The sequence below is a fragment of the Pseudorca crassidens genome, chromosome 10 (assembly GCF_039906515.1).
Source record: "Pseudorca crassidens isolate mPseCra1 chromosome 10, mPseCra1.hap1, whole genome shotgun sequence".
NCBI classification, from domain to species: domain Eukaryota; kingdom Metazoa; phylum Chordata; class Mammalia; order Artiodactyla; family Delphinidae; genus Pseudorca; species Pseudorca crassidens.
In genome coordinates, this window is record NC_090305.1 from 8,629,880 (window position 1) to 8,657,479 (window position 27,600).

Sequence of the window (27,600 nt, forward strand, 5' to 3'; positions counted from 1 at the left end):
CTGTATGACATAAATCACAGCAAGATCCTTTTTGACCTACCTACTAGAGAAATGGAAATAAAAACAAAAATTAACAAATGGGACCTAATTAAACTTAAAAGCTTTTGCATAGCAAAGGAAACCATACACAAGACGAAAAGACAACCCACAAAATGGGAGAAAATATTTGCAAATGAAGCAACTGACAAAGCATTAATCTCCAAAATATACAAGCAGCTCATACAGCTCAACATCAAAAAAACAAACAACCCAATCCAAAAATGGGCAGAAGACCTAAATAGGCATTTCTCCGAAGAAGACGTACAGATTGCCAACAAACACATGAAAGGATGCTCAACATCGATAATCATTAGAGAAATGCAAATCAAAACCACAATGAGTTATCACCTCAAACCAGTCAGAATGGCCATCATCACAAAATCTACAAACAAATGCTGGAGTGGGTGTGGAGAAAAGGGAACTCTGTTTTGAGAGTTCCCACTGTTGGTGGGAATGTAAATTGATACAGCCACTATGGAGAACAGTATGGAGGTTCCTTAAAAAACTAGAAATTGAACTACCATATGATCCAGCAATCCCACTACTGGGCATATACCCTGAGAAAACCATAATTCAAAAAGACACATGTACCCCAATGTTCATTGCAGCTCTATTTACAATAGCCAGAACATGGAAGCAACCTAAGTGTCCATTGACAGATGAATGGATAAAGAAGATGCAGCACATATATACAATGGAATATTACTCAGCCATAAAAAGAAACAAAATTGAGTTATTTGTAGTGAGGTGCATGGACCTAGAGTCTGTCATACAGAGTGAAGTAAGTCAGAAAGAGAAAAACAAATACCGTATGCTAACACATATACATGGAATCTAAAAAAAAGAAAAAAAATGGTCATGAAGAACCTAGGGGCAGGACAGGAATAAAGACAGAGACAGAGAGAATGGTCTTGATGACACGGGGAGAGGGAAGGGTAAGCTGGGATGAAGTGAGAGAGTAGCATGTACATATATACACCACCAAATGAAGAATAGATAGCTAGTGGGAAGCAGCTGCATAGCACAGGGAGATCAGCTCAGTGCTTTGTGACCACCTAGAGGGGTGGGATAGGGAACGTGGGAGGGAGACGCAAGAGGGAGGAGATATGGGAATGGATATATATATATACATACGGCTGATTCACTTTGTTATATAGCAGGAACTAACACAACATTGTAAAGCAGTTATACTCCAATAAAGATGTTAAAGGAAAGAAAAAACATTAGGTTCAGTGGTAGCCACCGAAGTAGTTATTCTCTTTCTATTGGTGGAATTCCACATTCGTGGGTTCACTTTTCACAAATACTAATGCACCCCATTACTAGCTTCTGCTCATCAGTAGGAATCCTTGGTTGTGTTATCAAGAATCTCTCTCAGAGGGATTTCCCTGGTGGTCCAGTGGTTAAGACTTCACCTTCCAATGCAGGGGGTGTGGGTTCGATCCCTGGTTGGGGAACTAAGATCCCACATGCCTTGGGGCCAAAAAACTAAAACATAAAACAGAAGCAATATTGTAACAAATTCAATAAAGACTTTGAAAAAAATGGTCTTAAAAAAGGGCCGCCTAGGGCCACCGGGTCGCAGTCGGGCCTCCTTTTGCAGCTCGGTTCAGTCGTTAAAAAAAAAAAAACGAGAGAGAATCTCTTTCAGAGCCACTGCTAGCCCACCAACAAAAATGGGGGAAATTGGCCTTCCACACACTTTCACAGAGATAAAAGGAGGCTGGTTTTCCAACCAATTCTTCTCCTCTTTCTTTTGACCACTTTTCTTTCATCTGGTTTTTTCTGTGGTCATGTCTTCATTCCTTTTCTTAAATTCAGCCTCTGCCACCCTTCTTCCTTGATTTGATGGTTGTTTGAACTCTCTTTGGCTACATGAATACTCAGTTCCCTAATTAACATCTGAGAATGGTGATAACAGAGGAACGTGTAAGCCTGGAAATGGTTTTTCCAGAACCGCTTTTGAGCCACAGTCCAGTCCAAATCAGAATAAACATCATCTCTCCTTTAACAAAATATATGTAATTACTATGACTCTGTGCGTCTCTTTGAACATAAATCAGTCACTAATATAGCATATGTCTCAGATACAACAACGAAAAGCCCCATAGATATTTCAAGGTACCAATAATCTCTCTAGAATTTTCCTCACTTGTAACTTTCTGTACAAAAGAACACCTCAACGTTTCAAACATATCATGTCATCCACAGATTGTAAAGGCAGGGCTGCTAAAGGCTTTCTCTCTGCCTCCAATGCCCTTTGGTCCCAGCACACCTCACTCTACCCCTGAGGAGGAACTCTGGGGTCAGTCTAGGGCACAGAGAAGCTACCAGAGCAAGAGGAAAAGACTTCATTCTTCCATGCAGCCATCTTCATTAGGCGCCTACCCCATGCCAGGTGCTGTGTGAGGTGCTGGGGATTAAACAGTAAACAAATATGGGCCCTGCCCTTGTAGACCTTACAGTCTAATCAGCAAGATTTTCTATAAACAAGTAAACAGCCACATAGATACCAGTCACGATATGGGCTATAAAGGAAACAAACAGGAATCTACTCATCGGAAGGAACGCGGAGGCACATGCTTTACGTAAGGCAGTCAGGGAAGGTCATTCTGAGGAGGTCATTTTTAAGCTGGGACCTAAATGTACAAGCAAAGGCAGGGAAGAGCAAAAGGAGAACATTCCAGGCAAAGGGGACACCATATGCAGAGGTCCTGGTGTGGGAAGGAGCTCTCATAGTTACAGAAACAAAGCAGAGGCCGGAAGAGCTGTAACATAGTGTAATGGGGAGACAGGCTCCACTGGGGTCTGGAGCATTAAGCAGGGGCCAGGTTCATCTGGCCTGTAGGCCATGGGAAGGAGTTCCCATAAGTGTAGTTTCCACTACACTTATTCTAAGTGTAGTGGAGAGCCACTGCAGAGCACTGGGAAGGGGGACACTATTTCCTGTGTATCGTGCTGCTGTATGGAAAAGGTTGAGAATGGAAGCAGGAAGACCAGTTTGGAGGTATTGTGTGGTTTAGAGGAGAAGTGAAGGTGGACACCAGGGTGTTGGCAGTGAACAGAAAGCAAACTAGAAAGCAAACAGATTTGCTACATATTTTGGAGGTAGCATCGACGACATTAGTTCATAGATGGGATGTGAGGGTGGTGGGATGGAGGGAGGTGGGAAGGTCAATGCTGGTTTCTGTCTTGAGCAGTTGGGAGGATGGTGACTCCATTTTCTGAGATGGAGGTGCCCAGGACAGGTTTGGCAGTGAGTATAACAGGTCCACTTCTGGACACGTTGATTCAGAGATGTCTGTGGCATGCCTATAGGTGTGCCTGTAACAGCGGTGTCAGGTAGGCAGTTGAGAAACAAGTCTGGAACTCAAACGCTATCTGAGCTATAGACCCAGCACATGGATAGAATTAAACCCATGGGGATGGATGTGAGTAGTTACTGGGAAAAGAGTACTGGCAAAGATGGTCCAGGACAAGCCTTAAAGAGGGCATCACTTAGAGGGCAGGTAGAGGACACAGCCAGAGACTGAGGTAGGAGGAAAACTAGTCTGTCTGCTATCAACAGAACCAAAAAAAGCACAGTTTCAGGGAGAGAGAAGTGTAGTGTGCTGAATGCTGCTGAGAGTAAGATGGGGGCAGAAACAGGAGCCCTGGGTTTGGCAGTTTGGAGATAGTTGGTGGCTAGAAAAAGAGGAATGAGCAGAATGTATAGATAATTCCGTATGGGTCTGGGGCAATGCTCTTGGACTTTGTTCCGTTCGGAAAGGCATACCTGCTTGTTTTGCGTGTGGCGCAAATAGCACCTTCTGCCCTGAAGGAAACTCCTAATCAGCCAACCCCACAACCACCAGAATAGAATAGAATAGAAGAACAGAAGGGATTGGGAAATTGGGGAAAAGAAAAGCAGTGCCTGTGTTGGCAAAGTCTCCATTTTGGGGCATTGCTGAGCTGGGGAGAGCTGAGAACTTGGTTTCCAGTTGGATCTCTCAGTGGGGGAAATCTGGGGTAACAAATAGAACTTGCATTTCACCCCTCCCCTCACTAGTAGGTCCAGCTGGTTCTGTAGATTTGTGTGCAGAACGCCCATGTTGACATTAACAGGAAAGTAAATCAGACAATCCTGAGACCTTAAAACCCAGCCCTGAAACTTTATATACAAACGTGTACACAGCATGCACCACAATATAAAAAAGATACAAACCTTGTGCTTAATGGTTACATTGCCTAGCATGGAAGGCAGGCAATTTGATCACCTCCAGAGATCACTTTATGATCAAGAGCCTTTTCTTTTCTTTTTTTTTTTTTGCGGTACGCGGGCCTCTCACTGTTGTGGCCTCTCCCGTTGCGGAGCACAGGCTCCGGACGCGCAGGCTCAGCGGCCATGGCTCATGGGCCCAGCCGCTCCGGGGCATGTGGGATCTTCCCGGACCGGGGCACGGACCCGTGTCCCCTGCATCGGCAGGCGGACTCTCAACCACTGCGCCACCAGGGAAGCCCGAGAGCCTCTTCTTAATTGCCAGAGAACTCTACGGGCCTCCTCTCCAGGGACAGCTGCCGGGATTAGAAAGGAGAACACTGCACCAAATTCATCTATCATCACAATTTAGTATTTTTAAATAGTGGCCTGTGGAATAAGCCTTCGGGAACAGGGCTCTTGTTCCTACTAAAGGGATGAACAAAAAGGATGATTTAATCATTAACTCCCTTTTCTTTTGCCTACCCCTTTAAAATGAGTACTTCAGCAGCTTAGCATTTTACTCTCAAATATGTTCTGACCTTCCCATCCTGCACCCCAACCCCCATCATATCACCTACTTTATTAACTGGAACAGCTCAATTAGGGGTTGGTTGCATAATAGAGATCTGTGCCTGCAGGAACAGTAGAAATGATTCTCGGGGGATGGTAACTTACTCCTGCAGGAAAGGCCTTTCCACCATAAGCCACTTCCCATATTCATGGGTTTGAATCTACCTCATACCAGGTCCTGTTCACATGCTTTTCTCCACACCTTAGAACAGTCTCTGACCATGGATTCGAACTCTCATCAGTTTATTTTTTTTTTCTGTTTATTTTTTCCTTTTCTACTGATGCATAAGTCATACACTCCATTTGTATGTGGCTATTCTAGACATTAAAACACGTGTATTTAATGTAGTAACGGCAAATGTAAGTCATTATTTCTAGCCCCTCCCCACCAGCAATCCAGGGGGGCTTAGCGTGCCTTAATTCTAATCAGCCCTCTCTCAACTTACATTCTGTTTGCATCCAGGATTTTAATTCATACTTTTTTAAAGTCACCATAAACTGAACACATTGCTTGCCATTGTTTTTGGTATCTCGTACCTCCCTTCTGAGATCATTTTCCTTCTTCCTGAAGTACGACCTTTAGCATTTTCCATTACTGAGGGTCTGTGGGTGATAACGTCTGTTTTCGTGTGTCTGAAAATGTCTTTACTTTGTCCCTGTTTCACAAGATACTTTCGGAGAGTAAATAGGTTGGCTCTTTTTTTCTTCAGTACTTTGAAGCTGTTATTCCACTTCTTCTGGCTTCTTTGTTGGTATTGAGAAATCAGCTATCAGTGTAACAGTGGTTACTTTTTGGGAAATCCATTTTATTAATCTGGCTGGTTCTAGGATCTTTTTGTCTAAGGTGTCTGTGATGTCATACAAGTGACTAGATGTCTGCCCTGTGTCCTGTGTGTCTTTTTTTTTTTTTTTTGGCACTTCTTGACTCTGAGGATTAATTTTTCATAAATTCCAAGAAATAATCAGTGATGCTCTCTTCAGATATTGCCTGCATCTATCTCACTCTCTTTTTTAGCTCCTCTTCTGTTTTATTTTAACTTTGGGGAATTTCCATTATTTTCTTGTTCGTAAGTCAAATGTTTACAAATATTTTTAAAATATTTTTTTCAGCGTTTGAGGTGTCTTGTGATGTTTGTATGTTTGTTTGTTTCAGGCTACTGTTGCTCTCTATGGCCAGAAATGGACGGCACTCGGGACCTTGTTTCCTTTGGGTGGATAACTTTCTCCTCCTGCTAAGGGTTGTGGGCATGATTGGGAAGGATGCAGGAATTTATGGTCATTATCAGTCGGGATCCCATCAGGAACAGGGAAGCCCACTGAGGGATTCCAAGGATGAAGGTTTTAGAGGCTTTGGCAGTTATTGGAAAGGTCAAAGCAGTAAAAGTGAGGGAAACTTCTACTACAAGGGGATGCTTTGAGGGAGCTGGCTCAGAAATGGTAAATCTCAGAAGTCTCTGCCCCCTCGCTGCCTGTAGTATAAAGCCTGTGATTCCTGGGTGCTTGTCCAGAAGTTGATGCTAACCTCGTGTCTGCACATCTGCTCTCAACTGCCACTAGAGAAAAAGGCGTCCTCACTTTCACGTCTCATGAGAGTGCCTGTCATTGGCTGACTCTCACCTGGAACCATATGGAGAAAGGGATTCTAGGACCTTGTGTGTGATTCCAGGCTTATCCCTTGCTATGCAGAGGAGAATGGAGGAGGGGTGACGGTGATTCCAAGTTGACAACAATTTGGCATAGGTTGTTACGGATCACGGATAGCACTTTATGTTGCACACATATTATTTTATGTGCTCCTAATAGCATCACTGAGAATTAAGAACAGTAAACACACCTATTTCAAGGAACCAATACCCAGTGTAGGTCTGTTAGCTTTTCCAAAAATCACACAGCAAGACAATGGCAGAAATGGGACCAGAATTGAGGTTTTCTGGCACTTGTCAATTGTTTTCATGAAATCAAAAATTAACTTGTAGAAAACATCTGAGATCAATTATTTTTGCAACTGAGACACAGGGCTAAGACATTTTGCTTCCACTCATCCCAAACCAACTCTTAGGCATCAAGCTGCAGCACTTTTCTTCCTAATAATTTATCCCGTCCAACTTTTTAGCCCAAGAAGAACCTTAACAGATGTGAAAGGACTTTTGTGAAGATAGACTATGATTCACTAGATGGTCCATTTCCTGATGACCTGTACCTGGAGATGTCTTGGACTGTCTGCACCATGCTCTAAAAGTCACCACCTCAAAAGATACCACTAAGATTGTGTCATTCCCTGTGGATATGCAGCTTAATATTCCAGTTGTCAAATATCATTCAACAAATATTTCTTAAGCACCTTTTTTTCTAGGCTTACAATTTCTGTGATCATCATGATATTTTAATGCCGCTAACTCTGACATTATTAGGTTAGCAAAGTATTTTAAAATATGTCAGAAAAAGTATGCATATTAATTAAAATGTTCCCACATATAAGGCTTAAACTGAAGTCCCTGGGTTGATAGGAGACAAAAGACTTTTATTAAATACTATTTGATAAGTTAAGTATTTTAGTGTCTCTGCCAATCATTGCTACAAAAGAATATTTATCGTCAAACATGAATTGGGTAAAAAGGGAAATATCACTATATTATTGTCTGTTAGTCATATGTACTAAGGCAATAGCAAGAACAGCATTTTCAAGCAATGGCCATGCCCTCTTGCGCCCTGATCAGCAAGCTTGTTTCTAACATCAGGTTTTTACTGTTTCTCAGCATTCAGAATGAGATAGCTGATTCTTTGAGTGAGTACATGGAGTGTGCACCAACATGCCTATAGATTTTTGTATTCATGGAGATGCTCTTTAAATGGCATCTGGGCCCTTTTATCAGACCACTGTTAAAAGACTGCAAGTATACACTCAGTGTAGAATCACTGAGCATAAAAGCAGGAGCTCCACTTTGAGCAAACCTTTTGCTCACACGCTCACAGACCCTGGCAGTGGCCCCTGTCTCACATGGCTCAGCATGCATGAAGTCCCTAGAGAAAGAGCTCATTCTTGTTCCCATGTTCTCACTCTTCTTTAGCTTTGCTCTAATTATAAACTTTTAGAGAAAATAAATGAGTCTAGTGAATACATGAAGGTGATAGAAAAAGGATGAAGCTGATAAGTAAGGCTGGTGGTGGGTAGGAAGAGTTGTTGAGATTTAGGAAGCAGTTGGGAACGCAGGTACCTATATATTAATGACTGTGCCCATCGGATTGAGAGGAATGAAGGGCAGGGCTGAGAATTCAAAACTTAGGACATAAGCATGTGAGAGCTAGGAATCCATGTGATGGGTGGATAATATGTGGGCAAGTGGAATAAAGCAGACTAGAAATCATCTACTGGCTGATAATCCAAGGACCTGGAGGTGAGAGTAAGATTAGAGGACTTGGAAAAGCTCAATTCCCAATTAGGCACAAGTGGTTGCTCTGTAGGCAGAGAAGATAAAAGAGACCAGGGAAAAAGATGTGGAGCTGGTTGAGAGCCTGTCAGCAGCTCCCTGTTCAAGGACGGGACTCTGCAGCTGTCAGAGTGTCTGCCTGTGGGGTTATGAAGTAACTAGAAGCATGAAGGGGGCTTTTCTGTGCTGGCTCCCTAATCAGGAAGGGGATGTCCATTCAAATCTGTGGAGAAGGCTCTCACACCCTCCACCAGGCTTCTCGTGGGCATTTTCACTTCTGCTCTGAGATCATGGGACTTTTGCCCTCTCCTACCCACTTAGATTTTATTTCTTTTGGTATATCAGAGAGGTTTAGGATCTTCTCTTGTGAGTTTCTCCACCTTGGTTATTCTCCAGCATAAAGTCATTCTTCCTGTTGGTAGTATTACCCGTGGTTGCCATGGAAGTGGGGACTAATTACATCACACAGGAGGGGAGACCTGCTAGGGAACCCTCAAGGACACCGAATGATTTCAATTATTCAAATTCCCAGTAACTTCTTAGAAGACATGTATAGGTTTTGATCATTAAAAACCTTTGACTTTGATTTTGAAATTGGGGTGTATTTACTGGATAATGGAATCGTAAAAGCAAGCTGCTCTTCAGCACACACTGGAAATTCTCAGAACTGGGATTTTTTTTTTAAAAAAGATATACTTCCACCATTCTGGTTTCTGCCCTCAAGAGATGAAGAAAGCGGGCACTGTGATTGCTTGGTTCTACTTACATAAAACCTTAAGTGGACTGGTAATCCTTTGGCAGTTCATTATCAGAATCTCCTGTGTTTACCTTAAGACTTCCTGAGGGGCAAGATGGCTTTATTGTCCTTACCCAGCTAACTCTGCTTCCTAATCCAGCTTAGCTTCTGACTTCTCTGCTGAGCTTTAAGCATTCATTTAACCCAGTGTTTCTCCAGTGCCACTGGAGAGTCTAACCTACCTTAGATTAGGAAGCGAATGGAATGAATAAAGTGTTTTAAAACAAGAGGGCAACTCTTTATAACACTGTAGTGATTAAACCTGAAAAAAAAATCCAAGTAAATATCAAGGTCTGATAAATGATTCTATCTTCATTCTTGCTCAGAGATTTAGAGCAATGCTCTGAGAAAGGATCTTTCCTGTGGCACGCGGTCGGCTTAGCTAGGGCAGCTCTTCCCTCTCTAGAGTCACGTGACAAGTTATTTCCCAGCACCATTTTCTGGTCATTGTTGGCAGTCATCATTTCTCTTTCTAATGTGGACTTGGTCTAGGGTAGAAAACGGCCAGAGAAGATTTTAGAATTTAATGGTACAACAGATACGAAGGAGGAAGAGACCGTGAATCAAAGAAGGCAGACAGACTGTAGATGGAAGAGGGAAGGAAACAGATTCTCCTCTAGAGCTTCCAGAAGGAATGCTGCTCTGCTGACACCTTGATTTTATCCCATGAGACCCATTTTGAACTTCTGACATCTACAACTGTAAGATAATTTATATTGCTTTAAGCCATTTAAGTTTGCGTTTATTTGTTACAGTAGCAGCAGGAAACTAATACATACAGCACTACCAAGGCTCTCCCCTCCCCCCAGTCAGACTGCTCTTGTTGGGCTTCCCTGGTGGCGCAGTGGTTGAGGGTCCGCCTGCCGATGCAGGGGACACGGGTTCATGCCCCGGTCCGGGAAGATCCCACATGCCGCAGAGCGGCTGGGCCCGTGAGCCATGGCCGCTGAGCCTGCGTGTCTGGAGCCTGTGCTCCGCGGCAGGAGAGGCCACAACAGTGAGAGGCCCGCGTACAGCAAAACAAACAAACAAACAAACTGCTCTTGTACAAGTCACCAGAGAGTTCATTACTGCAAATGTAATGATCATCTTACAGTGTCGTTCTTACTTGACCTCTCAGCAGCTTTTGACGTAGAAGACTTCCTCTTGAAACATTTGTATACTTGACTTCCAGGAGACTAAGCTGCACTGGGTTTCCTCCTAACTCACTGGCATCTCCTTTTCAATCTCCTCTGTTGAATTCTCCTGTTTTTCCTCCCAAGTACTGAAAGTTGGAATGTTCTAAGGCTTAGCTCTGGGATATCTTCTCTAACCATACTTACTCCCTAGGTGATCTTATTTAACTTTAAAAACAATCTTTATAATGAAGACAGCCAAATTTATGTCACCAGTCCAGCAATCTCCCCTAGGCTTATATGTCCAGCTGCCTATTCTGCATCTAAAGTTTGTTGTCTAATTGACATCTCAAACATGTCCAGACAAAACAATTTCCTTCTCCACAATCCTTGCACCTCCCCTGCCATCTCTATCCATACCTCCCCTGTGTCTTAAGCTAATAATCTTATCTCCCTTTTTTTTCTTGCCAGATATTCAGTAAATCCTGATGGCTCTACATTCCAGATCTATACTGAGCACAAGCACAGCATGTCTGCAGACTTAAACCAAGCCTCCAAAGGATTTCACTTACCACCCTGTGAGTGACATGGGCCGGGACGCTGCTGTATCAGCAGAACATACTCTGGCTGTTGTCTTATATCATGTGGAAACAGAAGTAGATGGGAGGTGGAGTTCCCCATAGGAACCCTGACCAGGACCCTCTTCCTTTTCAGACATGGACTTTCTGGGGAATAATACTGGAGGGGCGGGGGGCTGTTTTTAACTGTGGCAAATGTTCTGCCAGAGTTCCTTCAGAACACAGCCTCTACTTACAGCAAGTTAAAAGACTGGGTGGGAGTATGTATATAGATAAAACTATAATTTAAGCTTCTTGAGGTTGGGAATCATATCTCAAATTTCTCTTGTCACCCCATGAATAATTCTTGATTGTGTATTTTTTATTTGAACTCAGCATTAGAACTCATCTGGGGGCCCAGTTTTCAAGTATATGTTCAGTTATGTCAGGAGATTTTAACCTGTGGTCCATAAATGGAATTTTGAGGGTCTGTGAACCTTCTAAGATTGTACACAAAATTTTATGGTTATTTGTGCTTTCCTTGGGAAAGTGTTCATAGATTTCCTCAGATTCACAAAGTGTTCTGTTTCCTAAAGGCTGAAAACCACTGAGCTATCCAGAGATATCTAGACTGTGGGTCCTCTCTGCCCAGGAGCGCTGGGGTAAAGAACCAAGGAGGCATGGGCGAGGGGTTTGTAACGTTGAGGACAAAGGGGGGCCTTTTGATGCTGATGTCCCCACAGGTGACCTTCTTTACTCATTAGGACTCACCTACCTCTGCCTAGCCACCCAACAGTTTCACACCAAGCTTACGGGTGGGAGAGAAAAATCTGAGACTGGGGCCTGAATTTAGTGATGGACAACATGTGGCATACTGTGAGTGAGGAAGAAACTGGAAGGTTTAGAGTTTCCCTTGACATTTTGACTCCCCAGCAAGCCCCCAGAGAGGGCTAAAAGGCCTTCCAGGTTGTCCAATCGTGACCCACATGCCTGTCACAGCCAGGCTGGGACACAAGGGGCATAGCAGCCCTCCTGTCTATGTCATTCACTTGGCAATAATAACATACCGCTGCATGACACCATCTATGTCAATGTCTTGTATTAGCATTAACTGTTATTTGTATTATTTCAACGTTGTGTGTGTAAACTAGGCTCCACCAGATTTAAGGTTGCCAGAAGTCAAAACCCTTGTCAAATGTCCATCTTGGTGTTAACCCTTATAGCCGGTACTTAATCATTATTTTATTTCAAGTGAATAAATGACAACACATTCAATAACTAGGTGGCTGGATTTGGTATTTGCTCCGATTTAAAGAGCCAAGGCCTATCTCTTAAGAGCAGATTGTTTTGAAATCTCCATTAATATAAATGAAGCCTTTCCAGTTCTAAAGCTCTGTGATCATGGATTGAGAGTCTTACGTGATCGTAACTATTTATGCAGTCCTCGGTAATTTATAAGGTGCTTGTATGCACTTGCTCAATAATCGTGTACTGATCTCAAATGTAGAGGGCCTCTGGGGGGGTTCTCTGATCTCTTCCCTCTCCTTTAGGGAAACCTGAATGGTTTAGGTTGACTTCCGGAGAAATAAGTTCCCCCAGCTCCCTTCAGGTTAGGATCTGAGCGTTTCCTCAGTTACTGAGTCCTCTTCCTGCTGTTTGAATCTATCTGTTCTGGTTCTATCTTGAGTAGTCATTTAGATAATGCCTGAGGAGTTAATGTTTTCCTGGCAAAACCTGGAGGAGTACTTTGCTATTCTTTCCCTTCTTTCTTGAAGACTGGAGAACAGCTTAGCAATAAAACAGTCCGGTTGATCTACTTTAAATAAGGCAGCCTGCCCACGGTTGATGCAAATATTACACTGATGTTACTGTTTGGTTTGAATATATAACAAGGATAGAAAAATGTCCATTAGAGTTGATAGTCAGCTTTGAACGATCTACTGCAACGGCAAGTCTAGAATGAGCTAGAAGGGTTGGGTTGGGAGGAGCCCAAAGACTTGATGAATCATGAAGGTTTTAGAACTACACTGTGTCAAAGGGGAGAGTGGTATTTCTTAATCTGACAAATCCTACTCATAAAACCCAGGGCAGCAATGCAAATGGCAACAGGGAGAATATTCCAGAGCTAAGGCTAGAATAGTAAACATAAAGACTGTTGTGAAATGAAAGAACCTTCAGGAAAGTATGACGCTGGCTGTGTACAGCAATAATTCTTATATTGTGGAAGAAAAAAAGGAGCAATACAGGAAGTGATTCATTTTAAGATCAGGCCCAGCCCTACATGGAAGCAACTAGTACCAGTGACCTCCCATCCTCACTTTGGCTGCCACAGTGGTGGTTTCTGGGTATTTACTCATTTGAGTTGTCATGGAAGGACACTGTTAAAATGCAGAAAGTGTCAACAAATTAACCCAGTAACAGCCATTTCCATATTCTTTTATACTAGTATTTAAAAAGTCAACAGAGAGCATTCCTTGAGGTAATAGCCCAGGAGTATTTGATAGTGAGGACAGAAAATGTCCAGAGTAAGGGACACAGTTTGGGGAAGAGAGATGAGATGCAGTCACGAGCACACTGGATTTGGAGCAGACACCATAAGGAAGCATGGACGTTTGGGGATGACCCCGTTAGGAGCACCCAATGCTGGTTTTGCTGATGCCAACATTTTCACTAGAAATGGCTCCATTGGGAGCTTCTCCAGTTAAATTAACAGAATCACAGAAGAGTCTGTGTCTGACCCAACACAGGTTGCCTCTTCTTTTCTCTTTTTCACTGTCGTTCCACATTTTTGGACCCTAGCCCCTTCTCTCTAAGGGATTCAGGTTACTTGATTGACCAAAAGGCAGAGAGCAGGGTCAAAAGAAACCCCCAGGTTGTGAAGGCACACGAATATTTTATGTTCTCTGTTGTATATTATCTGCCTTGCTAATTAACTGATAGATATGACATACATTATCAAGCTATCTGCTTCCAAAATTACCAAAAGTCCATATGGCTGTTTAGCAAGGTCACAAATGCTGGGCATCACCATCACAACTATTTGGAAGAAATCTAATCTTACTTCCATGTGGAAAATGGTACCCCAAAGAGGTAGGAAGCTTGTAATAGTTGTAGGAAAACTACTAGCTGAGCTAACAAAACCTTGAAAAGGTATTTGATATATGTGTTTGGCTCCAAATAAAAGACACTTTCAATACTCTGCCTTTTTATTTTAGTAACATCCAGCTCAGTCAGTTGTCCCAAATCGCTTCATTTTCTTAAGTAGAGTTTTGGCTTATTAGCATACAGATGGGGATTTTGGATTTTTTTAAGTGAGAATTCTCACTTTGCTTTGTTAATCAAGCAGTGACATCCTTTTTGATTGCCTGGTGAATTATGAAACTAGACTGAACCACAAGTTCTGCACTTACTATAGTACAAGGCAAGGAAGAGTGAATTATGAGCTCAGTGGCCCCAGGCAAATCACTTAACCTTTTAGAGTTTTTATTTTTTTAATTTGGAAAAATTCAGGATTGTAATTGTTATCTAAAGAAAGTTGTATGAATTAAATGGGCTCCTATTTGAGGAACATACTTAATATAGTCTAAGTGCCATAAAAAGCCACAATATTCCCTGTGTAGGGGTTTCAGATCAACGTTAATGGGAAACTGAGAAGATGAGGAGGTGATCTGACAAAAAGAAGCTGGTAGGACGGGTCTCGGGGAGGTAGGACTTATTAAATATATAGTTTTTGGTCCTGAACTCTAAATGAGATCGGAACTTGTATACCTTAGTTAGTTAATTAGTATCTCACTGAGCACATATTTAAAGTGAAAGTACGTTTTTCTGAGGGGTGGGGGGCAGGGCACATGGTGGACTGAGCTGCTTTTCCAACTTGGTAACAATGTGAGTTTTAAGACAGTGGAAAAGTTGGAGGTAGAAGAAAGTCTGTGAACCTGAGGAGCCTTGATATGCTACTCCCTTGTGACTTCCCCCTGGTTTGTTTTTTTTTTTTTTTTTTTTTTTGCGGTACGCGGGCCTCTCACTGCTGTGGCCTCCCCCGTTGCAGAGCACAGGCTCCGGACGCGCAGGCTCAGCGGCCATGGCTCATGGGCCCAGCCGCTCCGCGGCATGTGGGATCTTCCCGGACCGGGGCACGGACCCGTGTCCCCTGCATCGGCAGGCGGATCCTCAACCACTGCGCCACCAGGGAAGCCCCCCCCTGGTTTTTAAATGTCATTGGCTTCACAGACTCTCAGACCTCCTTCTGAATTCCTGACTAATGTGGAAATACATTTGTAAATATTGAGAAGCGGAGCAAGTACTTTGATTACTCTGTGCGTGTGGTGCTGATGACTCAGACCTCCTTCATCCAAGGCCTGGACAATCCTGCTCCAGCTCTGCTTGTCCAGGCCACTGTTACTGGTATTCAGATACAGTGCCCTGAATAACTCAGAACAGGTTCTGGTTACTCTTCAGCCCCTCAAAAATAAATACATGAATAAAAACCCAAATGGGAAACAGAAATGTGTAAATCATCTGTGATAAATAGTTGTGATCAAGTGTTAGCTAAGAAGCTGCTTCTGAGCCGTGAGTTATTCTTTGGACATTTGGGTGGATTTTTTTGAGCTATAATTGACACGTATAGCATATTAGTTTCAGGTGTACAACATAATGATTTGATATTTGTATGTATTGCAAAATGTTCACCACCACAAGTCTAGTTAACATCCAGGGTGGATTATTTTTAAAGCTTGCTTGATTCCATTCCTAGATAGGAATTCATTACATGTTATTTGCTGAAGTTACTTCTCTTTCAGGACTGCAGGCTCCAAGAGTTTGCTTGCCCTTATGGTTTCATGTCTTTTCAATAACTTCATAAGCAACTTGGCAAAGAGTCTTGCCTGGACATCCCATCTGCTCTCTGTATCTCCAGTTACAGCACCGCTTTTTGTTCATTTCGTATTCTCAAAGTGTTCTTTAAATAAATAGCGACGGGATGAAGAGGGAGGAGTGAACGGGATTTTGGGGGTTGAGGAGCAGTTTGGAAACATAAATAAGGCACTTGGAGTTCTCAGAACAGAGGTTATTGCCGTTCTGTATTCACTAAATTTTCCTTTCACTCACCATTGCATGATTCAACCACACTGGAAAGATACCATCTAGGGCCTTAGGGTAAACGAGTTCTCGATCGTAGAGAAAGAGGATCCAGAATGACAAAAATACAAACTGGAAAATAGAACACAACAATAGTATCATTAGGTTTATCTTCAGTGAGTGCTTCCTAAGATAATCAAGGAAACGTAGCAAAATAAAAATAGATACCAGTTTTAAAGATACATTCCTATATATACATAATGAAATACTAAATGAAGGAAAAAATTATTTATTGTAGAATTACAATACCCAGTCTCTGGGGATTTCAGAGAGTTAGGGATCAATTATTTGTCATTGTGGCAGGCAGAGAGGATGTAGATAAATAGGATTCGCAGACCATTTCATTTTAACCAATGACTTCTCTCTTCTCTGAGCTTTACCAGGAGTGCTGAGAGCAGCCACATGGCATGGCTTGAGTCTTCCACTTGCGTTGCGCCCTCTCTAAATAGGCATGGCAAGGGGAAGCAGGAAGGCTGGGGCGAGGATAGGTGACAAGCTCCCAGGGTAATTCACAAGCTAGTTAACAGAGAGTTGGATCTCCTTATTGCTCAGAACTTTGGATTGATCCCCATCCTCTTGTACCCCTTGGCTGTCTTTTCAAAGTGTCTGTCTTCCATGCTACAAAATCAATGGAGAGATGGGAAAAAATAACTATTAATCTTCTAACGATCTTCTTAAATTCCAAAGGCTCAATTTCTAAGTCTTAAACAATGAATAAACTCCACTGATACAAAAAAAACTTAGCCTCTTTAGAAGATTTTTGGGGGTGGAGGAGGAGGTGTCCTGCAGAGTAAAACTGGAATGCCAGTACTCACTCCGTTATCTGAGAGCTCATTATTAGTGTTTGGAGAGTTTCATTTTGGATTTAAGTTTGAGGTCTCAATACCATAGGAAGTGGAATGATGACGGGTAGAAAGAGGTAATCATTTCTAATTATAGGCCCTGCTGGGCAGCCCGTGTGCCTGGTCTCAGTTTGTTTCCATTCTAACTAATGAATGAAAACATGCGCAATGTTGTAGAAATGTGGACAGTATCAGCAACAAGCCGACTGTCCCTTGCATATATATGTCTTGCTTCTTCCCAATGTCCATTCGTTCCACAAAATGCGTGAGTCACCCGCCATGTGTCCCACACCAGATATTTCAAACAGCCTCTCTCTCCTCCATTTCAAAGTGTCAACTTTGAAAGTTTTCATACCTTTTTTTTTAATGGTTTCCACTTGCAGAAGTAACAAATGCTTATTGCAGCAAGTGAAACAAGATGTATGAAAGGGATATTAGTCATCTGCCTCCTCAGCAGCCTCCATTCCCATCACCCTGATGGAGCCAAGGTCATCGCAGTTGTATTTTGGTTAAGAAAAGTCCTTCAGACTTCCCTGTTAGGCAGTAATAAGGATCTTGTATCAAACGTTCACAAAGGTACAAAAAGCTAATGATAAATCTTGTCAGTTAATGTGCCTTATTTCCCGAAGACACTGGGCAGTGCTATGCAGTCCTCAGGCCATTTATGCAAATGCAGTTGCCCTGGATTATAATAATGGGCTCCTCGCTGCCCAGGAGAAGTGTCAGTCCATATGACATGTGTATTATATTACCTGCACATCTTTGTAAACTTACTGCAGATATCGGAAAAGCCAGCGTGGTGAAAAGCAGGTCTCTGAAGGCTGTTATGAACTTAATGTCTTTTTTCCCTTTAGCTCTTTTCAGCACATCTTCCAGACAGGCCACCCCGTAGAAAAGGGCCTGCAAGAGCTAAATTCATTACAACAAATGAGGACCTTTTCATTTCCTTCAATTAATACATTCTTCACTGACATGAAGCACCATCCCTCTGGGAGCAGTGTTGATTTGAGAAGGAGGGGCCGCTGGCTGTTTCGGTTGGGAGCCAGTTCGAAGGTTGGTCTTGCAACTTGCTGGGCCCTGACCTTGATCACTAAAACCGATTGTGTAAAGTTGTTTAGGGGATAATAATGTGTACAGTATTTAGCATAATGGACTTGAGCTAAAATGGAAACAGAATAGAGTCAGCTTAAAAGGAGAATGTAATGAGATAGATAGCTTGGCTGCCCAGAGGTGGGAAAAGCCAGATAAACAGCACAAGGGCAGAGCACCAGACACAATGGTAGATATATTCTGGCCTCTTCCTAGGAAGAAAAAAATGTTTAAGTGCCTAGTGTTGCAATCTCATTAGAGAAGCCAGAATCAGCGTCAAGAGCCCCATGAAGGAGCTCTGTGCTCTCCTGAGGGAGACCCACAACATGGCACCTTGCCTTGCTGAGGGAGAAGCCAGAGGAGAAGGCCTCTGAGGACCTCACAGAGACAGTCTGTGTGAGGGAGTGATTTAAATCCACAGGGCTACACAGCAAGCCGTGGGCTCGGGTGCATCTCTAGGTACCTGAGGGCCTTGCAGGTAAAAAAGAAGCAGGGCCTTTTTCAAGGACACAAGATCACAATCAGAACAGACTTTGTGCATTCTTACAGTGTTCCACAAACCCACGGCTTCTAATTTAAGGGTCACAAGAGTACAGAGTTGGAGTTGGTTTTGAGTTACTGCTTCAGAATCAATCCTATTCCTTGAAAGCTCTGACTGGTACAAAAGGAACAGCCTGGACTCTGCTGTGAGTCTGAGTCAGACAAGTTCTGGAACCTGGGCATCTGGACTAATGATCAACCAAGTCGGCTTTTGGGGAACAAGCTCTGAGCTCTGAACCCTAGGAAACCTCTCGCAGGGTTGGCCTCCTGCCACTCCTCAGGCTGAAGGGTGGGCAGGAGAGGACATAGAGGTGGATTAGGCCAACGATGTCCCCACGGGGGTCCTCAGACCAGCAGTACCAGCATCACCCCAAAGCTTGTTAGAAATGCAGGCCCTCAGCCCCACCCCAGACTATGGAATCAGAATCTCTGGGAATGGGGCCCAGGAATTTGTTTTTCAATAAACTCCCAGGTGCTCTGTGTATATGCTAAAGTTCTAGAACCACTGGATTAGACATAAATTTATCACTTAAAAATCTTACTGACTACTCAAAACTATAATAGCTGACTTTTTTTTTTTGTAATAGCTGGCTTTTATTGGTTTCTTGTTATGTGCTGGCCACTGATCTAAGCTTTTAATTTCTTATAACAACCTTATGAGGTAAGTCCTATTATTCCTTCCCCACTTCCCATTTTACAGATGAGGAAACTGAGGCACAGAGAGATAAATAAACTTGTCTAAAGTCTAATGGTTGATAAATATCAAGGCCAGGATTTGAAACCCAAAGTCTGCTTCTTGAGCCAGACTTTAAAAAAACCACACACACCATGTGACGTGTCAGGTTTCTAAGAATAAGGATAAAGCACTGTGGGAGTTCAGAAAAAGAGACCATTATCTCCAGGTGGGAGAATTAAAAATGACTTCAAAAAATACCGATGCCTGATTCTCACTCCCAAAGATTCTAATTTAATGAGTCTGGGGGTGCAGCCTAGCCTTCAGGATCTTAAAACATTCTCCCAGGTGATTGTAATCAGGGCAGCCAAGGTTGAGAACCACTTGCCTAGAGGAACTTCCATTTGGAAATGCAGACCTGGTAGCCTCCAGGGAGGCGGGGCTGCGGAGATGAGCCCACATGGTGGGATGAGGTTTCTAAAGAGAGGACAAAGGGAAGAGGAGAGAAGTGGGAAGCGAATGCTGAGGAAATGCCCTCCTCTAAGGGACAGAAGGGCTAAGGGGGAAGCAAAGTAGCAAAGAATGATCAGATGGTAGAAAATCAGGAATGTGCAAGAACCCCATGGCCCTGAGGGAGGAGGAAGCTTCAAGCCAGAAGGGGCCATTCCAGGGAGGGTGGGCTACAGTTTTAAATGCCATGAAGAGGCTGCCACCCCAATACTCGTCGTTTACTTTTGCCGTTGAGCGCTGAGCACTGCAGAATTGGAGTGCAGTCTTTGCACTGAATGCTAGGAGAAGTCTCCTTCTCTCCCCTTCTTCCCCAGCAGCTCTCAGCTCACCCCTGAGGCCATAGCAGGCAGCTGCTGGAGTTAGGAAGGGCAGACGAGGGGCCTGGGCCCCGGTGAGGAGGCCTGCACCTTTCTATCAACACAGCAATTAATCCACACAGCAATTAATCTCCCACTGAGCGCTGAGTGCCTGCCAGGTTTTCCCTCCTTGGGGAGAGGCCGCCTCCACCCAGCATGTGAAGTCCCTGTGACCGCTTTCCTTAGCGAGAGCTTCCTAGCGTCAGCATGAGTCAAGCTCGTCCTGACTTTCTCTTGCCTTTCCCAGTCGCAGAATGTGGAAATGGACTGGGGAAAGAACACATTACTCAGAGCCTCCGTGGCTTCTCCTTCACCGATAAAAATTTGCTCCACACCACAAACTTGCCAATCACTTCTCCCCCTCTCCCCTCAGCTCACACGTTATTTCACAGGCATATGTCACTTTGGAGAGATGCCAGCTGTGTGCGTGAGGCAGCCTTGTCTCCATCGATGTTAACCAATGTTGATGCGCCATCATCTGTGTCAACAAGGAATATTTATGAGCCCCTGCATAGGAGCCCGGGGGGGGGCGCTAGGGTGTTGCCAAAAGAAATAAACAGGCGAGAACTAGGGCATAGAGGATCCACACAGCAGATCTGGCGAGCAAGGAGAGGGAGGTGGCATGGGCTTAATGGGGAGGCCTCCTGCAGGGCCTCAAGGGCAGGTTTGCATCAGCTCACAAAACCAGACACTGGTCTGCTCATTCTCTAAGGACAGTACACGGGGATGTTTATAAGACACTCACAGAAGGAATAGTCAAGGGGGAAAATGGCAGCTGTTAGGGACTGAATTGTATGCCCCCAAAATTCATATTTGAAGTTATAACCCTCAGTACCTCAGGAAGTGGCTGTATTTGGAGACAGGATCTTTAAAGAGGTGATTAAGTTAAAATGAGGACAGTAGGGTGGGCCCTAATCCAGTAGGACTGGTGTCCTTAGAAGAAGAGGAGATTAGGACCCAGACCCACACAGAGGGTAGACCACGTGAAGACACAGGGAGAAGGCAGCCATCCACAAGCCAAGGAGAGAGGCTTGTAGAAACCAACCCTGCTAACAACTTGATCTTGGACTGCTGGCCTCTAGAACTCTGAGGAAGTTTCTGTTGTGTAAGCTCCCCAGTCTGTGGTACGTTTTTATGGCAGCCCCAGCAAACTAATAGAGTAGCATTGAAAGAAGATAGCAACAACTGGCCTTCTTTTACGACTCTTACAGCAAAATTACTGTTTACATTTCTCAACTATTTGGGCCGCTCAGAAAAGCAGAGTTAACGGTATCTTCTTGGTCAGGGTTTACTTCAGAGTTGCTGCTGTCTAATTTAATTTTTTTCTACCAGTTCTTCCCTAATTCCATCTGTCCTTTCTTCTGAAATACTGCTGATCTAAGATTGTTAGCTGTCTTCCATTTTTGTTGCTAGCTGACAAACTTCCCACCTGGGAGAGCTTAATTTACATTTTTTTAATAACTAGTGCAACTTGAGAAACCATAGCTAAAGGATGTTTCGTTTTTACATTCATATGTCTTCACAAAATTCACAACAATCTTGAAAACACAGAAGCTTAACCTTTCTAAGTCGTCAAGTTTATTTTCCTTGCTCTAAGCCAGAATCCTCTTAAACTATCCCAGGAAATGAGAATTTCTTCATTTAAAAATAATTCCAGAGAGGGAGATTCCACAAGTTTCCTGAGCAAGACATTACAACTCTGACTGAATGAGTCAAGTAATCCAACGCCCAGCTCAGCTCTCTGGGCCTGACTCAGACAGGCCGGGACTTTCTCAGGTCTCGCCTTCAGAATGATGCAACACTTGCAGTGGAGATTAATTCAGAATAAAATAGCAAATGGGGACTCATTGTGATGAGCATTTTGTATAACTGTGGTGGTAAGGGTGGTGGCATCTGGGACAGGTAGAGGAAGTTTGTCAAATATATCTGTATTATATGTAATATTATATTTCAGACATTATTCACGTGCATTGAGCTTATGAAACAGATGAAAGAATGAGATCAAGAACATGGGAGAAGAACTGATATGAAGAACACAAGAAAATAAAGAGAAGAAACTAAGAACATTGAGGGACAGGTTGGAAGGAAGATTTGTAAGAATGCTTAGCCAGTGTTGTATAGCTGATAACAGCTGGCTTCAGTGTAGCAGTAGGATGGCCGTGCGGTAGGCTGTCTTACGGGTGGGATGGGGTTCTCTAGAAAGTGGCTCTTACCAGTTAAGAGTTATGTTCTGATCATTTATTCATGCAGCCAATATTCACAGAATGTCTCTTAGGTGCCAGAAGTTAGGCATAATACAGACCAGGGCAGGTTCTATGTTAATATGTCTTTATTAGGAAGAAGAAGAGGCAGCAGAAGAGGAGGAACCTTTTCGGTACATTTACCATTTTACGTTTTGTAGGCCAGGTTCCTTGGGAAACAGAATCTGAGATGCTGAGATCTGCCTGAAGGGTGTTCATGGAGGAGTGCTCTCAGAACATCCATGAGAAGAGGGAGGGAGGGAGGGAGAAGGACTGAGCACCAGGAAAACCGGAAGGGCAGTACAGTTGCATGGGATCAGCTAATCCCCGAAGGAGCCCTGGAGTTGAGCTGTCCCTTCAGAGTTGTCCTGGAGCCCAGCCTTTGTAGCCCAGGTCAACCAGTCTTTGCACGCAGCAACCTCAGGGAGGTCTCAAGCCTTGGTCCAGGTAGCTCCCTTCTGCTGAGGACAGTTGTGGGATGAGGGCTCAGCTATGAGTCACCAGCAGCCAGCACCCCTTCTCCCAGGAGCTGGGGAATGAGTACCTTGATGCTGAGGAGGTAGGGGAACCTGTGTGCCACACCACAGATCCACTACATATGAGGCACAGAGGAGTTAGGTAACTCACTCAAGAGCACATGGCAAGTGAGTGGCACCCAGGCAGTCTGGCTCCAGAAGCTAGGCCTTCGATCACTAATCTTTATACTGTGCACAATGAACCTACCAAAATGCTGTCATGGTTACTCAGTAAACCACAGCTGTTTTATTTCGGGTGCTGGTGGTGACTCTTCCCTTCTCTCAGCCCTCATCCTTTCAACTATCTGAGAGGTAAAAACAGTGATCTTAAGCATTTTTGTGGAATAGACAGTTAAGTGTATTTCTGAGTCTGCTGAGCTTAGGAGTTCCACAGATGAATATATTAACCCGATGATGGAAATTAAAGGTTGGCCCCAAGTATCGCAGTGGGTTCTATATACTATAAATGGATCTCTGTCTTCTCACTGTTCATGGGCTACCTTGGAGTTTGAACGATGGAACGTCCCCAAGGATCTCTCTTCCCCTGGCCCTGCTTTGCCATCCCTGAGGACCTATGTAATGAAGGGGCTGTTGTCATCCTGAGAGCTTGACGATAATAAGGTCAGAGCTGCCTGCGGCTTGGGCAACTTTATATGAAGAGGGGAGGGCAATGTCATGCCTCTGTTGGTGAAGTGGGGGGCGGGAAACAGGGAGGGGCCCGCCCAGAATCTCCCCTGGAGATCCCAGTTATGAGGCACCACCTTTAACCATGTTTCAGAAGGAAGTTTATTTTTAAAAAGAGGAAAACCCAGCAAACTCTTATGAATTCTGCAAGCCGATTTCAATTGTAGCTGAAAAATTCCTCTGTCCCCTCTCCCCAGCTTGCATTCCCTGGGGTCAGGGACAGCCCCTGGGTGGAGGTGGAGTGGATGGAGAGGAGGGAACACAACATTGTGGAAGACCCAGGCACTGGAAGCCTGAGCCAACGTGAGCACCCGAGGATGTCCACAGCACTGCCTTGTCTCCTTGCCCAGCTCCTGGGGGCTACCGCATTCAGCAGGATTCACTGCCCTCCGCCTGAGCTTGCAGACTCTAGCTCTAGGGCTTCCCCAGTGCCTAGGGCATCCACCTAGGCAACTATTATATAGGGAAAGCATTGACTGCACAGTGGTCCTCCTCTAGCTGGGAAGCTGAAGTGTGAAGCCTGTGGAGGGAAGTACTTGAGCAGTGAGGCAGTTGGGTGACCCTTGCCTGAATCCATGACCCACCACCCATGGTGCTCAGTGAGGGGACTGATGTCCCCCAAAATTACCCTCCCCTCTGCACCATCCCTTCTGTACTGAAAGATGAGATGGCTAGAAGCTCACCAGCACTCTCCTATCTCCTCATTCCATTTTCCACTTCTTACACCATTCTGAGTGCTTCCCTTACGTCCTTTTGTCCCTTACGGTCACTCTGTGGTTATGCACTATTTGACAGATTTGTAAATAGAAGACAAAGAAATACCCAGACCAGGGTCAGTAGGAGGTGGAACTGAGGAACCATCCCAGAGAGCTCATGACCCTAGAGCTCCTGCTTATGCCTGCTAAGCTATACTGCCTTCCCTCCCAGCAGGAAATTGGCTGCCTCTTCCCTGGGGTCAGTTTACTCCCTCATTAGACAGAGACTCACCTCTCTCCTCTTCTTCCTTTACTCTCCTTAGGCACTAGGCAGGAATTGGTCGCCATTCCTCAGTGGCACCCCCACTAACTCACCTCATGCCCCAGGCATCAATCCTTTGAAGCCCCTGGGGTAGCTTCAGGAGGAAATGGGGCCCACTTAGAATGCTGACTTGGATTAAGTTGGACTTTGTTCTTAGGGGCCATGACAGATATTCAGCCAACTAGAAATGAAAGCTGTTTAAAGGGGCAGGATGTAAATTTCCTGGAAAGCAGGATGGGGTACTGACTTCAACATGTTTACATAAAATAAATTTAAGAGTGTTATAGCAAGTTATGAGACCTCTGTGACTTTATAAACGCAACCATTAACTAATTATTCGTTAGTTAACACTAATTAGTCATTAGGAAACACAACCATTAATCAGCCCACAAGACCTCAAGAGCTAGAAATTTTAAGGCGCAGTATTTCACGTGATGTCACGTATTTGAAGTCTGACCTTAAATCGATCCTCTAAAACACATTCAACCCATCTTCACCAGTTGGAAAACGTTGCATTAAGTCACAATTTCAGGATGACACCTAACAGCAGAAAGGAAACAGCCATAGGGAAGCCCCTCTCTGCCCATTTCAAGGGCCAGAAGATGTCAGAAGAGACTATACTGCTGAGGAATACAGAAAAGTGAGGTCAAGTCCAGTCAACATACCAAGGCACCCAGCTTTTATTATGAGGATAATCTGCGCCAGCCACTGTGGCAAATACAGTGTAGAATCCTAGAACGTCAGGGCTGGCAAAGACTTAGGAGACAAAACTGCTGTTTGGGAGCCACTTACAATTTGATTGAAATGTTGAGAATCACATGTGGGTGGAAATGAGAAAACAATACTATACATAAATAAGCGGAGACTGAGAGAAGCCGTAAAAATTCAGGGAAAGGAAAAAACGAATTTGGGCTAGAGTTGCTCAGCAGAGATTTTAAGGAGAATATGGGATTTCAGGTGGTCTGTGAAAGCAGCAAGGTGGTGTAGAAGCAGGTAGGCCTTTCATTCAAGGATAGTGTGAATATGGGTAGAACAGTGACAGCAAAAGCCTAGGGACCAACACTGGAGAAGACACAGGCCTTCCTGGAGAACAGACCAACCTTCCTAGGGAGGCGAGCGCCCGACGGCCAAGTAGGCAGGTGAGCTCTTAAATCAGGAGTTTAGATTGGTCCTGTAAGGTAGGAGGGAGCCCCTGTGGTTTCTTGAGTAGCTGACCACACTTCTCAAGCAGGCTTATGATGTTTGAAGCGAAACAAAACCCAGAACAGTTCTTTGGGAAGATTAATCTGAAATCTGAGTGATGGATGGACTGATAATGGGAGGACAGTGAAGAGGTGATCTGGTCATCTAGGTACCAACTAATAAACACCTACAATGAGAGGGGCAGTAAGATTGGGGAAGAAGGGATGAACCTAGTAAGAGGGAAGACATAGGATTTGGTGGCTATTAGTCAGGGAGTTAACACTAGGAAATAAGTATCCTGGACAGATGAGTGTCTTTTTCCATTCTTGGAAATATGGTGCCTCTGGGACATGTAACCGAGCTATAATTAAGAAGCCAGGGTGATGGGGTTTGGGAGTCAGTGATGAATCTGCTCTTAGCCATGCTTAGTGTGAGGGAGGACAACCATACTAGAATTTGGATTTGATTAGATCATCAGTCCTGGCTGACACTGCTCTCTTTACCTTGACTATTCTTAATGTGAAGCTAATAGATACATCAAGCTGAGACTTTTACTGTGTGATTCTAATTCCACAAAATCATTTTTTGTTATTTTCTATTTACTTGTTTTCTCATAAAATTCTATTATTGAAACAAGCCATCACCTTGATATTTTTCAGGCACAGTAGAACTGTATTCAGGGCTCAAATCTCAAAATCAAAAGCCAGCAAGTTACCAGAGAGGAGGAAGCTGAGCTTCCAGGCTGCTTTGATTTGAACCTTCTAAATTTCCTCTCCTTAGCATTACAGAGAGTCATCTTCTTTTTTTTTTTTTTTTTTGCCATGCATTACCTCTGCCTAGGATTATGATGCCAAAGAACTGGAATATTTTGTCTAGTTTCTGAAATCAGATGTTTATACGGTACCCTGCATTTAGGTTAAAAATCTCAAAACTTTAATTAGCATCCCCAAAGGCTGCAGCATGTTTAGCTTTTAACTCTAAAAATAATTTTACATATTTCCAAAACATTTTTTAAAAACCTATTTTTCTCCCATTCATTCACACTTCATCACTTCATTCATCAGATTGTGGTCAGCTGGGCTAGGGAGACAAGAAAGGATCAAGTGATGTGATTGGTTTGTAAATAGTTGAAAATGTGTATTTGCCATTTGGTTGGGTGATTTGTCCTTTAAGATGGAGCCTGAGCCTATAAAAAATTGAAGTGGGATCCGAACATGGCAAAATGTATTTGCTTTTCTTAGATAAATATGTTAGTCTGTGTGTGCTGTAAAAGGGCATTATTCCTCCACTGGAAACTGCACTTCCCACGCAACATGCACCACTCTGCCTTCCCTCACAGACTTCCCCAAGCAAAGTTCAAAATTCCTCCTGCATATGTAGTCAGTCCCATGGTGAAACCATTAGTTTAGTTCCCCACTTGGGCTCATCTGAGAAGAACTTCAAGACAAGATTCTTTTCAAAAGAGCATTTAACAAGTAGCACAAAAGGTAGCTATGGATAACTCCCAGATGGGGTTTCTCAGAGCAAATTGTCAAGTGAAAGAGAATGCCAAAACTCACAAACAAACAGTGAAGAAGAAAGACAAATATTGGAATGTTGTACTTGATAAAATCCAAAGGTGTTATGTGTAGAGGCACTGATATTACAGGCAAATAGCTTGCTTCCTGATACAGCCGAATGGACTTACCAGGTTAAGGAATGTTAAGTACTTCCATTGTCCACCATTTAGAAAGACTTTGGGTTTCCGCGGATCCTCTCCTTGTTGTGAGATATAAAAATTGAGGAAAATATACCAGCTCAAAACAAAAAAGTGGTATATGCACGTAGAAGTCCTCGTCATGGCTAGCTCTGACCAGGGGACTGTAACGGCCTCAAAGTAGCTTCCCTCTGGCGTACTTCCGCAGGTGACAGCGGAAGTCCTATGGCAGGCCGGCCAGAGAAGGAGAACTGTGTAACACACCCCTCTGGGATTGAGAGTTCCAACATGGCTGAATTTTGCTTCTCTCATAGGCTCCTTTCCTGATAAACGTGGGAGACAGGATTATTGCTGATTTTCAGATGCCTTCACTTA

At 43.7% G+C, this 27,600-nt stretch overlaps 1 protein-coding gene across 1 annotated transcript in view; it reads right to left on the reverse strand.

Annotated features, from left to right (window-relative positions):
- Positions 1-27,384, reverse strand: part of ADTRP (androgen dependent TFPI regulating protein) — a 69,457-nt gene extending 42,073 nt beyond the window's left edge. Inside the window, exons 1-3 of the mRNA XM_067755782.1 lie at positions 27,217-27,384; positions 17,498-17,632; positions 15,852-15,953 (exon numbers count right to left, since the gene is read on the reverse strand). Of these exons, the coding sequence (XP_067611883.1) occupies positions 15,852-15,953; positions 17,498-17,632; positions 27,217-27,369 (390 nt within the window). The 5' untranslated portion in view covers positions 27,370-27,384. The remainder of the gene's footprint in view (positions 1-15,851; positions 15,954-17,497; positions 17,633-27,216) is intronic.
- Positions 27,385-27,600: the final 216 nt, after the last annotated feature.